The following is a 14,918-nucleotide window of genomic DNA, read 5'->3' as shown; positions in this document are numbered from 1 at the left end:
TTGTACCTTTAATGCCAACCGTGCTCCATCCATCCTTCTCCTCTCCCTCCTCTGTCTCCTTATCAGGACACTTAAACTCTGGCTGCTGTCCAGCAGAGGCAGGTGCAGCATCAGGCTGGGTCTCTGCTTCCTCTTCGGTCCTCTGGCTCTCCGCCTGGCCGTCACCTGGTGGCGCAGATGAGTCTCGGTCCTGTGATAAAGTGGGATTAACAGAAGCTGGAGGCAGTGGTTCTGTTGTTTCCTCCTCTTCCGTCTCTTTTGTGCTCCCTGGTTTCCCTCTAGCAGATTTTCTCACTGTGGGAGGAAAAAAAACATTAATTAAGCTTCATGTCTCAGAGCTCTGACACGACTTTATCCCAGATGCCAGCCACTGGAGAATATATGTACGGATGTTATGCATTTAAAATACAAAATATGAGTAACTGTATTCCATTATAGTTACTCCTTAAATAGGTGATAATTTATTGAAATAAATGGATTAAACTGCCGTATTTTTCTGTTTCATATGTTAGGCCCTCTCTACTTTTGGTACATTGCTGGAAACCCAAACAAAACACACAATGAGAGGGTCTAATGTAAGTGTCCTGTGTATGTGCGCCAGTTACATGACCTGGAGCCAGCACAAGAGATGGAAAGTTGATTCTGAAAGCAGAGCCTTTCAGCGCCGGCAGCGGGAGACTGAATATATGTTTACAGACATGCTGGTAAACCCGTGTGTCTTATTAGTGGAGCTAATGTGGCTGTAATTAAGGAATTTAATTTAAGACGGCACTACGAGACAAAACGTCAGGATAAGCTGAAAAACCTAAATGCTGAGCAGAAACTACAGAAAGTAGAAGAGCTAAAGAAGAATCTGACATTTCAGCAGACTTTTTTCACCAGAGCAAAATCACAAAGTGAAGCTATTGTGAAAGCAAGTTTTATTGCATCAGAGGAGAAAGCCACATCAGCCCGCTACCACTCTGAAGAGCTGCATGATGGAGGTGTGCAACGTCTTGTGTCCAGACAAAACGCAGATTTTGGCAAATGTGAGCCTGAGCAGAAACGTATGTCAAAGTGAAACTGCCCTGGGACAAACTTGTTGGACTTACAACAGATGGAGCGCTGGTGTTGTGCGGTGAAAAAAGCAGACTAATCAGCAGGATGCTGATGCAGGAGGAGAAATGTACCGGTGAGTTGACAGCATATCACACACCAGGAAAGGCTGTGTGGTAAAGTCCCAAAAATGGAGCATGTAATGATCACCGTAACACAAACCGTAAATTTTATCTGAGCTAAAAGTTTAAATCACCGTCAGTTTCAGTCTTTTATGTAGGAAATAGATTCAGAGTTTGCCGACATTCCTCATCATACAGAGGTCTGCTGACTGAGTTGGGGAAAAGTTCTCAAAAGAGGTTTTGAGCTCAGCAAGGAAACCTGTCAGTTCATGGACATGACATGTATGATGTGGTGAAGTGACTTGCAAAGAAAAGCGTCTGGACTTCTTTAAGTTAAGAGACGTTTCACCTCTCATCCGAGAAGCTTCTTCAGTTCTAAGGTCAAATGGTGGAGAGTCCCAGATATAAACCTAGTGGGAGTAACCCCCCACAGAGGGACAAAAGGACCCCCTGATGATCCTCTAATCGCCTGAGCCAAGGTGTGAAACTGGGTGTGGGCCCCAATCAGCCAGAGTTTCGGGTGAGTTCATTGTGAAACCTGGCCCCACCTTATCATGTGAATTCCTGAGATCAGATGGCCCAGGATGTGAGTGGGCGTTAAGGCGTCTGGGAAGGGATCTCAAAACTGGATTATAGATGGCAGAGAGTTGGTGTCGTAAACCCCCGCCTCTGTTCAAAGATGGTCGCTCACAGTGGACATAGATGGCTTCTTTCACTCCTCTTTCAAATCATTTGTCCTCTCTGTCCAAAATGTGAACATTGGCATCCTCGAAAGAGTGTCCTTTATCTTTAAGATGCAGATGGACTGCTGAGTCTTGTCCTGTGGAGGTGGCTCTTCTATGTTGTGCCATGCGCTTGTGAAGTGGCTGTTTGGTCTCTCCAATGTAGAGGTCTGGGCATTCCTCGCTGCACTGTACAGCATGGAAAATTACGACACTGAATGGCCCTCGGGTTATTAGTTCCATTCCTGAAGCAACGCCCCAGCTCCGTCTACATGCGGCTCCAACCTTGTGAATGCTTTCATTTATTTTTTCTGGGGTTTTGGCAGCATGTTCATATTTCTAAATTGCAGAATTTTGACAGGATATGTTTTTATGGAGAGCAAAATATTTAAAATTAAAGTTGTTTTTTTTTAAAGTTTATTTAATCTGGAATAATATTCCTGTCTGTTTTTAATTCATATTCATGTTTAAAAAACATTGTTTTAGTGTTCAATAAATGTTTATCTTGTTTGGCCCGCGACCTAAAGTGTGCCTTGACGTTTGGTCTCCTGTGCAATTGAGTTTGACACTCCTGGTCTAAAGGCTCCAACCTAAAGAAACATCTGGAAGTTCTTTTTAAAAAACTAACGTTAGCCTGCTGCAACTACCTTGCTTTAGTTGTGGTAGCTTCCTGGGTTATGTGCCACTTCAGTATCTACGTGACTTATTACTATTACGGAAGGCTACTCGCCACCGAGCAAACATCTTATCTTATGTTAACATACAGTGGGGCAAAAAAGTATTTAGTCAGCCACCGATTGTACAAGTTCCCCCACCTAAAATGATGACAGAGGTCAGTAATTTGCACCAGAGGTACACTTCAACTGTGAGAGACAAAATGTGAAAAAGAAAATCCATGAATTCACATGGTAGGATTTGTAAAGAATTTATTCATAAATCAGGGTGGAAAATAAGTATTTGGTCAATAACAAAAATACAACTCAATATAGGGCTGGGCAATATGACCCAAAATTCATATCTCGATATTTTTTAGCTGGATGGCGATATAAGATATATATCTCAATATATTTTTTTAAAGCCATAAAGTAAGAACAAAAAGAGAGTTCTTAGACAAAGCTGTGTCCCAGATGTCACACAGGCACTTTTATTAACATAGAGCAGATGTACATAAAATTTACTCAAAAATAAATTATGAGCATTTATTAAATAATAACAACAATGTTGTTTTTGTGCATAACAAAAAGCTCACAATTGTGCAACCACGTCTCTTAACAGGTGCTATTTATGGTCCCTAAACACAGTAAGGTAATATTACGTTGAAGCCCGTCAACTTTTGAGAAAATGAAAGGATTTTAGTCCGTGCAGCACCTCTGGGCTGCATGGCATTAGCGTGGTTAGCTCGTTAGCGTGGTTAGCTCGTTAGCGTGGTTAGCTAGCTAACACGTTGACGGCGTCCAGCCCCACGCACGGGTCGATGCGCGCAGTAACTCGTTAACGGAGATTTGCCGTGTTGATCTTGTCGCTTCCTGCAGGTGAAGCGATGGGGGAGGAGGGGAGTTGTGTTCAGTGAAGGAGAGGCGAGGCCGAGTAACGTTGTAAAGACGAAAGTGGAGGAAAGAGACGCAAACTTGCGGCTCCACATGTATAATTATAACGTAACAGACTATATCAATATAAAGGATATTGTCACATCTTATATCTCGTATAAAAATATATCGATATTTTTTAAAAACTCGATATATCGCCCAGCTCTAACTCAATACTTTGTAACATAACCTTTGTTGGCAATAACAGAGGTCAAATGTTTACTATAGGTCTTTACCAGGTTTGCACACACAGTAGCTGGTATTTTGGCCCATTCCTCCATGCAGATCTTCTCGAGAGCAGTGATGTTTTGGGGCTGTCGCCGAGCAACACGGACTTTCAACTCCCGCCACAGATTTTCTATGGGGTTGAGGTCTGGAGACTGGCTAGGCCACTCCAGGACTTTCAAATGCTTCTTACGGAGCCACTCCTTTGTTGCCCGGGCGGTGTGTTTTGGATCATTGTCATGTTGGAAGACCCAGCCTCGTTTCATCTTCAAAGTTCTCACTGATGGAAGGAGGTTTTGGCTCAAAATCTCACGATACATGGCCCCATTCATTCTGTCCTTAACACGGATCAGTCGTCCTGTCCCCTTGGCAGAACAACAGCCCCATAGCATGATGTTTCCACCCCCATGCTTCACAGTAGGTAGGGTGTTCTTGGGATGCAACTCGGTATTCTTCGTCCTCCAAACACGACGAGTTGAGTTTATACCAAAAAGTTCTACTTTGGTTTCATCTGACCACATGACATTCTCCCAATCCTCTGCTGTATCATCCATGTGCTCTCTGGCAAACTTTAGACGGGCCTGGACATGCACTGGCTTCAGCAGCGGAACACGTCTGGCACTGCGGGATTTGATTCCCTGCCGTTGTAGTGTGTTACTGATGGTGACCTTTGTTACTTTGGTCCCAGCTCTCTGCAGGTCATTCACCAGGTCCCCCCGTGTGGTTCTGGGATCTTTGCTCACCGTTCTCATGATCATTTTGACCCCACGGGATGAGATCTTGCGTGGAGCCCCAGATCGTGGGAGATTATCAGTGGTCTTGTATGTCTTCCAGTTTCTGATGATTGCTCCCACAGTTGATTTTTTCACACCAAGCTGCTTGCCTATTGTAGATTCACTCTTCCCAGTCTGGTGCAGGTCTACGATACTTTTCCTGGTGTCCTTCGAAAGCTCTTTGGTCTTGGCCATGGCGGAGTTTGGAGTCTGACTGTTTGAGGCTGTGGACAGGTGTCTTTTATACAGATGATGAGTTCAAACAGGTGCCATTCATACAGGTAACGAGTGGGGGACAGAAAAGCGTCTTACAGAAGACGTTACAGGTCTGTGAGAGCCAGAGATTTTCCATGTTTGAGGTGGCCAAATACTTATTTTCCACCCTAATTTACAAATAAATTCTTTACAAATCCTACCATGTGAATACATGGATTTTTTTCACATTCTGTCTCTCACAGTTGAAGTGTACCTCTGGTGCAAATTACTGACCTCTGTCATCATTTTAGGTGGGGGAACTTGCACAATCAGTTGCTGACTAAATACTTTTTTGCCCCACTGTAAGTCTTTTCTCCCCTACAGTAAATATATTGTCTATTCAGTCAGATTTGGGCTTACAAGCCAAGAACAAACAGGAATTTGCAGGATGTGATTGCTACATTCATGTAGTTGTGAAAAGCAATGACAGTATACTAAGTAATCCAAAGTATTCAGAATACGTTACTCACACTGAGTAACTTAACAGAATACATTTTAAAAGTAACCTTCCCAACACTGACCCGGGGTCTGCTTGGTTCTCTTCCTGGGTCGACCTCTTGTCCTGGCAATTACCGCCTCCTTCTTCACAGTCTCTCCCACCTCGTCCACCATCACAAAATTGAAACTCTCCTCTAAAACAAGAAATCAGAGGTCACAGGCAGTATTGACAGTAAAAACTTTCATTTTGTGTTGAAATATACCCAAGTTAAATGCTGTCTTCTAAGAGGGCGATGTGGGAAAATCTCCATTTAAATAAAACAATATTTCTGTCAAGCATAAAGTTTCCTGTTTCTCCTAAGGGATGATATAGGATTAAGTTTAATCTAAATGCTTTTCTTGAAGTTGAACTAGTTGAATGAGACAATTCTTAGCAAGGTAGATGACTACCTTAGTTAGGCACACCCAAATTTTTCAAGCGCCTCACTTAACACTGCAGTTTGACATGTACACTTTTTTTGCTTTTTTATTTAAGTGTTTATTGAAGTTATGCATAAAATAAAATGTACAATATTTGATGGCTTCCTTTGTTCTAAGACTCATATGTACAGTTGTCTGGATGACCGCCATCACTTCAAGTAGTTTTCCTTCATGCAGGTATGAAAAAACAGAGAAAGAAAAGGAAAAAACAAAACACACAAACAAAGAAACATGTGTACAGTGTTACCGTTTCAGATATTGAGGAGGGGTACAACACAACACTGGTCCAGGAGGGTTAGGTCAAACAATGATTTTAATGAACACACGCGTGGGAAGATGAACACTGTCACACAATCAGCATAGATCTCCTCCTAACAATACACAAGGCGTTGTATTATATCATCAGGGTATTATTACGCCCCCTCTTGCGTCAAGCAGATACAACACATGCATAAGTTTCGGAACCACAAATGTTCTGTTAATGACTTTTGACTCATTTGAAAAGAACATTGTCTCTGTCTCCACGCCAGGTGCTTCCTGTAGATCTTCTTGCTCTTGCTTATCTCTGGAACATCAGACGCACGTCCTGCAACAAACTGTCACTTATGCAGGCACAAAATGCAGTTACAAGCTTGCAAACTAGGCATGAACTCTTACCTAGAAATGAGTCTACCTACTAGGGCTGCACGATTAATCGTTAGAAAACCGCGATCTCGATTCATACTTATGTGCGATCTCATTTCCAAATGGCAACGATTAAAAAAAGAAAAAAAAAAGACGACGACGACTGTACCGCATTTTAATCCGGGACGTAATCTGCGTGAAAACAAGCGCTCACTCTTCCTGCTCAACAAATGACAAGGGCGGAGCCTTATACCACGTGATATAGAAGCTGTGCCGTGTGATGCTAAAATTAGCAAGGAAAAAAGGAAAAAACAACGGAGAGAACGTCAGGGATGACGAGAAAGTGACAGGAGAAAATCCGTCCCAGTCAACCACCCAAACATCAATAACGGGAACCTTATACAGCGCTTCCCTATACCCGTCGAACTCCAGCAGGCACAAAGAAATTACGGAGGCTATCACTTATCACCTGACCAAAGATATGGCTCCCATCAACACTGTGCAAAACGAGGGATTTAGGAAAATGATCAACACCCTAGACAAACGCTACACAGTGCCGTCCCGCAACTATTTTTCTATTGTTGCACTACCTGCTCTAGACACGCAGTGTCGAGCAACGGTGGAGACGGAATTTCAAACAGTACAACATTTTGCGGCAGCAACAAAACGTGAGACAATTGTTGTTTTTATGTTTATTTATTGTTTTTATGTTCAGTTTCAACTGTTACGAAGTTGATGTGCAGTTAATAAGTGCAATAAATATTTATATTGGAAAAGAAAATCGTGAGAGAATCGTGATCTCAATTCTAAGCCAAAAAATCGTGATTCTCATTTTATGCAAAATCGTGCAGCCCTACTACCTACTACAGTATGTGTGTGTGTGTGTGTGTGTGTCTCGACCTCAAATGCATTCTGTCTCCCCTCGCCAACTAAACTCATGACCTCTTAGCAGATAGAAGCCACTCTCATATGTGTAACAACCTAACTGAAACTATATACGAAATGTATTGAATAAATGCTTTAATCAAATGCCACTAGATACAGTTTGTAACTATATACATCCAGAGAGATGGCAATTGAAAAGCCAACACACTAAGTAGCTGATTAGTACGTTATTATAAACAAACAAACAAAATAAACAAATATTTAAACAGCCATTCCTTCAGTGATGAATATCAATGATATCTGGCCTTATGGAACTCACACAGTGGAGCCATTTTCCCCAGTGTTTTACATATTTCTCATACTCAAAATTCACTAAAATAAGTAATCTTTTCCATATTATGAATCTCCAAAGTTACATCAATACAGCTGTTTAATGTTGGTGGAACCTTTTGGTCAGTGCCTTTTTATTTGCAGCTAGCAGCACACAAAGTAAGTATTTATACATACCCTTTATGTCTGAGGGTATGTATTCTAAAAATATGGATTTGAAATCAAAGTGTAAATATGTACTAAATGTGTTTTGCATCACTGTATGGACGTCTATCCAGTAATTCTTAATATTCTTACAAACCGAAATTATATGGTAGTGGTGTGAGGTTTCGTAGCCACAGTTCCTCCAACATTCACAACTTCCATCATCATAATGCGCCTTTAAAGCTGGGGTAATGAAAAAACAAGCAAAACCTTTCTAGCTGAACTTCCAAATATGTGATTTTGTTCTTCTCCAATCAAAAGAACAAATGTTTTGCCATTCCTCTTCTGTAATCACCAGACCTCCCTCTTTCTCCCATCTTTCTTTTATATACTTGGTTGAATAATTGCTGAGATCATGAAGACTTTTGTATATTTGTGAGATTACACCTTTCCTAATTTCTGACTTATGAGCATTTAAAAAGAGTTGGATAAATGGCCTCGCTGTAGTGGGTATTTGGTTTTTAATGTTTCGAGTATAAAAGTTTCTTAACTGTAAGTATCTATAGTGGTTTTGGTTTTCTAAATGAAATGTTTGCTTTAAAGTTTGGAAACTCACAATTTCATCTTCCTTTACAATACCGCATATGAATGTAATTCCTTTACCTATCCAGTTTTTAAAACTAGGGTCTACATGATTTGGTGTAAATTCCGAATCATATGCACACCATTTTAATATTTTTATATTCTTCTGCAGCTTATTTTCTTTTGCCACCATTTTCCAAACACCTAGTGTGGCCTTAAGCCAAGGATTTCTTATTTTGGAAATGTAGTCCTGTAGATTTCTACCTGTATGTGCATATTGGTTATTGTTTTGCATTCAATTTCCTTCCAACACTGCCCTGCTCATTGCTGAAGTATAGTTTTGGGGGGGAAATTGATGTCCATAAAGACAATATTGATTTGTAAATGATTAACTAACAATTTTGTGTTTGTGCTTAAAGTGCTTTGGCACTCTTTGGCAATATTGTAGACAATATTAAACTTAATCATCACATCAGCCTCCTCTGACGACCTGTTTGCTGCTGCCTGCCGCTGAAAGGCAGTGGCGAGAGGGGACACTTGCGCAGTGCATTCATCACGACATATGTGTTTTCTGGATACATTGTGCTTTTTCAGCGTTCAGAGGTTGATGGCTCTGTGTCAGAGCACTGGCTATGAATTTCAGACGGATCAGGACTTAACAAAAAAGTTATCAATAGTTCTTTTCATCTTTTCTCATTACCCACAGCTACATCCACTTCTATTGGGCCTAGGCTACTCACTAGGGCTGGGTATCATCACTGATTTCTATGACATGAAGGAAATTTTCCTGGCCTGGCTTTTTATAGCAGATAAATATAAGAGAAATATTAAAAAATATTACCGTAAACCGTTTATTTTGCGACACCACGAAACAAACGATAGCGTAAAATGAAACGATAGATGTTTTTATATCGTCATCCGATATATATCATTATATCGAACAGCCCTAATGTCAGAGGGAATTCATGACGATGTTTATCAAATGTGAAGCGCAGTTTGCTGCTTCTTTTGCTGCTGGATCAGTGAATTTTGGTCTGAGAGAGACAAAACCTGCTAGGGCTGAACGATATATCGCATTTGCGATAATATCGCGACATGATCAAGTGCAATTTTCTAACCGCAAAGGCTGCGATTATACTCTGGACATGTCCAAATTCATGGGCTGCATCCTCCTGAGGCCGCATTTGTAGACCGATTACGTCACAGCGACGCGCCGAAGGCTGTCCAAATTACTACCATATCCCAGAATTCATAGCGCGGCCCAGCCAAACTCCAGTTTCCAGCAATGGCGGCCGCTACTAAGTTTTAAAATTACTCATACTAATCTTTCAGGGTCACAAAATAAACTTTTAACATATTTTCAGGCGAGAAAGTAGTTGTGTAAACATCAAATATCTGCTCGGTTTATCAAGATATCCCATATTTGCAAAAGTGCTTCGACGTTTTCAGAGGCGTCTGCTACCCACCAGCTCGACAGCTAGCCGGGAGCTCGAGGGTTACTGATGCGGCCGAGAACGGCACAACTCCCGGCACATCATTTTCAGATCACCGCGGAGTTTCGCTGCTCGGGTTAAACGTAATATATAAGTCACTTAGACAACCTAAAAATGTTATTGTTGGGCTTTTTTCAGTGTTTTGTTTGTTCGTGAGTAAATCGGTTTGGCTGAGATTAAAGTTATTAGATTAGATAAAATAAAACTTTATTAATCCCACGGGTGGGTTCCTCCTTGGTTTTCACACAGCTGACTAAACGTCAAACAGAAAACTTATTAAACAGAAGTATGAGACAGTCGAGAATTTACACCAGTGTCTGGTTATATTTTAGATAGCAAGAAGCAGACGGCCGAGTTTATTAAACTCCACCGAGACAGCGGTGACGCTAATCAGAACTATACCGTCCAATTTCACGCCTTTAAATTTTAAAGGCGTGTTTGTGTGTGTGTTTATACAATTGCTATTATGTTTGCACTTTATGTGTAATGTTACTGACTGCAGAGATCAGTAAGATGTGTGTATTTTTTATTTATTAGTTTTATTTATTTAATATTATTTTTTAATTTAATGACTGTCTAGTAGTTCACAGATGTCGAAAAACTGAGTGTGGTAAAGCCACTGATTTTTTTTATGTATATTTCTGCAATCTGCACATTGTACTGACTTTCATTTTAATGTTTACACCAGGGTTCCTTGTCAGCACTTTATGCTCAGATGTTTGTAAGCTAAAAATAAACTATTGTGTATGTTCAAATATACTGTTGTGATTGAAGAAGTTAAATAAAAATGTCAGTCATCAATTCATGCATCACCTCATGTCATCATAACAGAGGTCTGTCTTCCAGGAAAGAACAGTTTAAAATTAATGTAATATAGTATTGGCCATACTATATGATGTATTGCTTGTCTTTGTTTAATAATACAGAAGACAAAGACCTTAAAAAATAATCGCATATCGCATCGCAATCGCAATATTGGGGCAAAAAATCGCAATTAGATTATTTTCCATAATCGTTCAGCCCTAAAACCTGCTACTCAGAATCAAGAAAAAAAAAAAAGACAAACACAAAGCGCAGACCCACCAACGCATCAGAATCAGTGAGCTGTCGGCTTTCAGCCCGACGGTGTGTCCGTGTACAGGCCGTTGGGTGAGAAAGCCGAGAAAGAGAAAGCTGATTCTGATGTGTCGGGTCCGCTCTGTGTTTACGTCTTTGTGTGGAATCCATTTACCTGCTCTCTCGTTTGCTGTTTGGTGGTTGTTGAAATAGTTTTGTGAGCTTTAACCGGAGATTCTGGTGTTTCTGGCAAAATACATTTATATTTAAAACTCTATTCAGGATTTAATGAATCAATATCGCTTAATTCAAGATACTCAACTCTCTCTATCCACCTGCACTTTCAAACATGTACTAAAGACTACAGGAATATCTGGACTTTCAGAGTTGCAGAGACTTTTTTTTTTGTTACTCGAACAGCTGGTCGCACCGGTGTGACCTAAGGTTTATTTTAGTCGCACCATTGAAAAATTTGGTCACATTTGTGACGCACTCTAGAGCCCTGCCAACAAAAACTATGCTGTACACATTCGCTTCTCCTCCACAAAATCTGACCGTGCAAATCAAACTCTGTTGAGGTGGTGGTTTGAGTGTGTGACTAGGATGCCTCCTGGGAGACTCCTAGGTGCTTTGGTTTACATTTCTTCAGTTCTGAACAGCAGAGCAGGCTTTCTTGTTCAAGGTCATTTGATGTCCTATTGGGAGGAGGCCCCGGGGCAGATCCAGCAATGAGGCTATCAGGGAAGTCTGAACTTCCGACTGCCCCCACGACCCGAACTCGAACAAGCAGTTAAAAAAATGGATGGATGGAGAATGAAACTGACCTGTTTCATCATGTTTGCGTTTAGCAGATCCTGATGTCTTCTCTGCTTCCTCTTCTACCTCAGCTGCTGTCGCAAAAGTCTAAAAACAAAGACACGAAATCACGACCATCGAGTTTTCTGTTTTTACTAAAGAGGAAACAAAGATGCTCAAACAAATCTCAACATTACCTCTATGTCTGCGGCCTCCACCGATTGGCTCTCCTGTGTTGGTGGGCGGGGCTCCACTGTGCTTTCCTCTGCCTTTTCCCCCTCCTCCTCTTCTTCTTCTTCAACAATCTCATCCAGAGTGATGAGCTCTGCAGGTTCTCCCTTGGTGATCTCCCTGCTCCAGTCCTGACCCTCCACTGCTCTTTCCTCCCCAGCATCATCTGCTCCCACCTCATCCAGAGTGACCAGCTCCAGGGTGTCTTCCTCCAGATTTGTCTTTTCTTCTGGTGCAGCAGCCTCACTTTGGGACCCAGTGGCCTCTTTAGTATCTGTTTTTGGCTTCTCTTCCTTCGTTGCTGTACCAGACTCGTCTTCAGTAGATAGAGCATCACTAACCTCAGCAGTGTGATCCAAACACTCCTCTTTATCGACCACCTCCTCCTCATCTGCATTTTTTGGCGATGCTGAGTCCTTATCGTCTTTAGGCACTGTTGGCTCTTCTGTATTCTGGTCTTTCAAAGGCTCATTGTCAGCCGTCTCATCCTCAACCAAGTCAACAATCTGATAAATGGCCTCCTCCTCATCAGCCACTTTACTAGATGCAGCATTCTTTAAGGCAGCTTGTTTTTTAGTTACTTTAGTGTCCTTCTTTGGTCTTCCCCTTCTTCTTTTTTCCGGAGTTTTGGCCCGTTCATCCTTAATAACTTCATCCTGCACTGGGTCTACTATTGTAAAGGTGGCATTCCCCTCGCTCTTCTTTGTTGGTGTGCTCTCTTTCACTTGAGTCTGCTGAGGTTCCTCCTTGTTTGGTTCCTGAGAATCTCTGGCAGGTGTCGGCCTCCTTCTCGTTGGTGTCTTGTCTTTTTTTGAGACGTCTTCTTCAGTTTCTCTTCCTCCTCTGGTTGACCTTGTTGTGATGGTTGGTTCGTTCATGGCAGCCTTACCCTCCACTGAGTCTAGGATCTCGGACGTAGATTCCTCTTCCCTGACGGTTTTTATACATGCAACTGTGGAAGTTGGCGTCTTTTTATTGTCTTTGTTTCCTCTGGCCGACCTCCTTCTACCAGGCCTCTCTGTGGTGGAGACATCTTGAACAAATTCATCTTCAACAGAATCCACTACCTCAAAGATCATCTCCTCCTGTGTCTCTTTCTCCTCTCTTTTAGATGTTCTTGTTCTCGGTCTACCCCTTCTTGTTGGTCTTTCAGCTCGTTTAGCCACTTCAACGTCTTTCTTGGTTTTTTCCTCCTTGTTCTCAGCCTCTGCCTGGGTCTCTGTGGTCGGTGGCTCTTCTTCCACAGAATCAATTACCTGGTAAGCTTCTTCCTCTTCTTCAGTTCCTTCAGTGACTGCTTTCGAAGTATTAAGTTTCTTCTCGTCATCTTCTCCTCTGGTGTGATCATTGACTGAATCTAACTTCTCAGAGGCTTTCTGTTTAGTAACATCTGCTGAACTGCCTTTGTTTTCTTGTTTTTCATTATTTAGAGTTTGGCAAAATGCTTTGGAAGCTTTGCTTGATTTTTCTGAGAGCATCTCCTCATTCATTTCTTTTCCATCTCCACTGGACCTTGGAGTTTGGTTCATGCTTGGATCCAACCCTTCTTTTTTATCAGCTGCATCTGGTTCTTGAATCTTTTCCTCAGACAGCTGCTTTGCTGTGGCACCTTCATCTTTGATCAGATGACTGTCCCCTTGGACTGTACTGGCTTGGTCTTCACTAACGTTGTCTATCACATAGAGAGGAGCATCCGTTTCTGTTTTACTGGACTCCTCTGAGCCTTTATCATCAATGCTGTTCAAGACCTGACTTTCCCCCTCATGCAAACTCTGGGTTTGCTCAGGCCCTGATGACTCTGTTTTAGTCTCTTGGTTTGAATCTTCATCTATCTGTTCATCTGTTGGCTCGTCGATCGAATCAAGGATCTGGTAACTTTCACCATCATCCTCCTCCTCCTGTGGATATTTCCCCACATTGTCTTTTTCCCCATCTCCTTTGCTTTTCTTTGACTCTTTGTGTGCGTCCTTACATTCAGTCTCCAGAGTTTGTGTTTGGCTCTTCATCCCTAATCCCTCTGCAGGTGGCTGTGTCTCTGATGATGTTTCCATTTTAGTTTGATTTTCCTTTGCTGACACTTTGAGGTCAGACTTTGTTGCTGCACTCTCCTCTGTTAGCTCTGCAGCAGCGGTTGATGCCATTTTTGAACGGGTCCTATAACCCGAGGACATAGAATGCGTCAATTTGTCTGGAGGTTTGCTTGGCTGTGTTTTCTCACCAGAAAAGGAAACAGGCTTACTGACACTCACAGAGGATTCGGGTTTGGTGGATTCAAATGAGTCTTTACTTTTTCGTAGTGATGAGGTTGAACTGCTTTTCTCAGAAAATTTCGTGGGCTTGGATGAGGGAGAGGCTGAGCTGCTGGAGTCTTTGGAGGACCCTGCTGAGGTTCGTTTGGAAGCAGGAGATGCAGCTGAACTTTGACTTTCTGCATTCTCTGTGGACTTTGGCTTAGTTGAAGAGGAGCTTTCACCATTGGGGTCTGCGTCTGCTGCGTCATCGTTAATTTCATCAACAGTGACAAAGTCGTCCACATTGAAATCCAGCTCACCAAAAGGGCGGCTCTCTGAAGAAACTTTCTTCTTTAAATTATCAACTTGAACCTAGATGGAAAAACCAAAAACAGTCTGTGGAGCCATGAAACACCTTACCCTGTAATCAGAGTGTAACTATCAACAAATGTCCCTCTGTCCACAAAAACCTCCTATATGACCAGTAACCACATGACCAATATTCTCAGAGTGATTAAGCGTTTGAGTTAGCCCAGCCGCCCACCCCCACCACCCACAAGAGAAATCCTCGTGGGTCTGATGAACTTTTACCTTTTCGTTTGGTGCGTCTTCATCCTGTGCCCTACTAGGGCTGCTGATTTTGCTCTGGAAATGAAGATAAGAAAAAAAATTTACTGAATTAATTTCGTATTATTCTGTGCTGGTTTTGATAAACACCTAAAATATAGCCTGAAATGTGTTTAATGAGTGGTGACGCCAAAAATTGGACATACACAAGCTTGCAAAAAATAAATAAGACTATATGTAGTGATGACCTTCGCTTTAATTTATCTGTTCCAGAAATAATGCAAATCTAAAAATGTTATCTTCCTCATTAGTATAGTGGACAGTATCTCCGCCTGTCACAATGG

At 41.8% G+C, this 14,918-nt stretch overlaps 1 protein-coding gene across 1 annotated transcript in view; it reads right to left on the bottom strand.

The window, feature by feature from the left end:
- LOC113014294 (zinc finger protein 638-like) overlaps positions 1-14,918 on the bottom strand; it is a 64,934-nt gene that overhangs the window by 8,399 nt on the left and 41,617 nt on the right. The window contains exons 28-32 of the mRNA XM_026155722.1: positions 14,599-14,652; positions 11,743-14,379; positions 11,575-11,653; positions 5,240-5,350; positions 7-294 (exon numbers count right to left, since the gene is read on the bottom strand). Coding sequence (XP_026011507.1) covers positions 7-294; positions 5,240-5,350; positions 11,575-11,653; positions 11,743-14,379; positions 14,599-14,652 — 3,169 coding nt within the window. The remainder of the gene's footprint in view (positions 1-6; positions 295-5,239; positions 5,351-11,574; positions 11,654-11,742; positions 14,380-14,598; positions 14,653-14,918) is intronic.

Source organism: Astatotilapia calliptera, chromosome 3 (genome assembly GCF_900246225.1).
Source record: "Astatotilapia calliptera chromosome 3, fAstCal1.2, whole genome shotgun sequence".
NCBI classification, from domain to species: Eukaryota; Metazoa; Chordata; class Actinopteri; order Cichliformes; family Cichlidae; genus Astatotilapia; species Astatotilapia calliptera.
The sequence above is the reverse complement of the archived record's forward strand: the minus strand, read 5'-3'. Positions and strand labels throughout refer to the sequence as shown.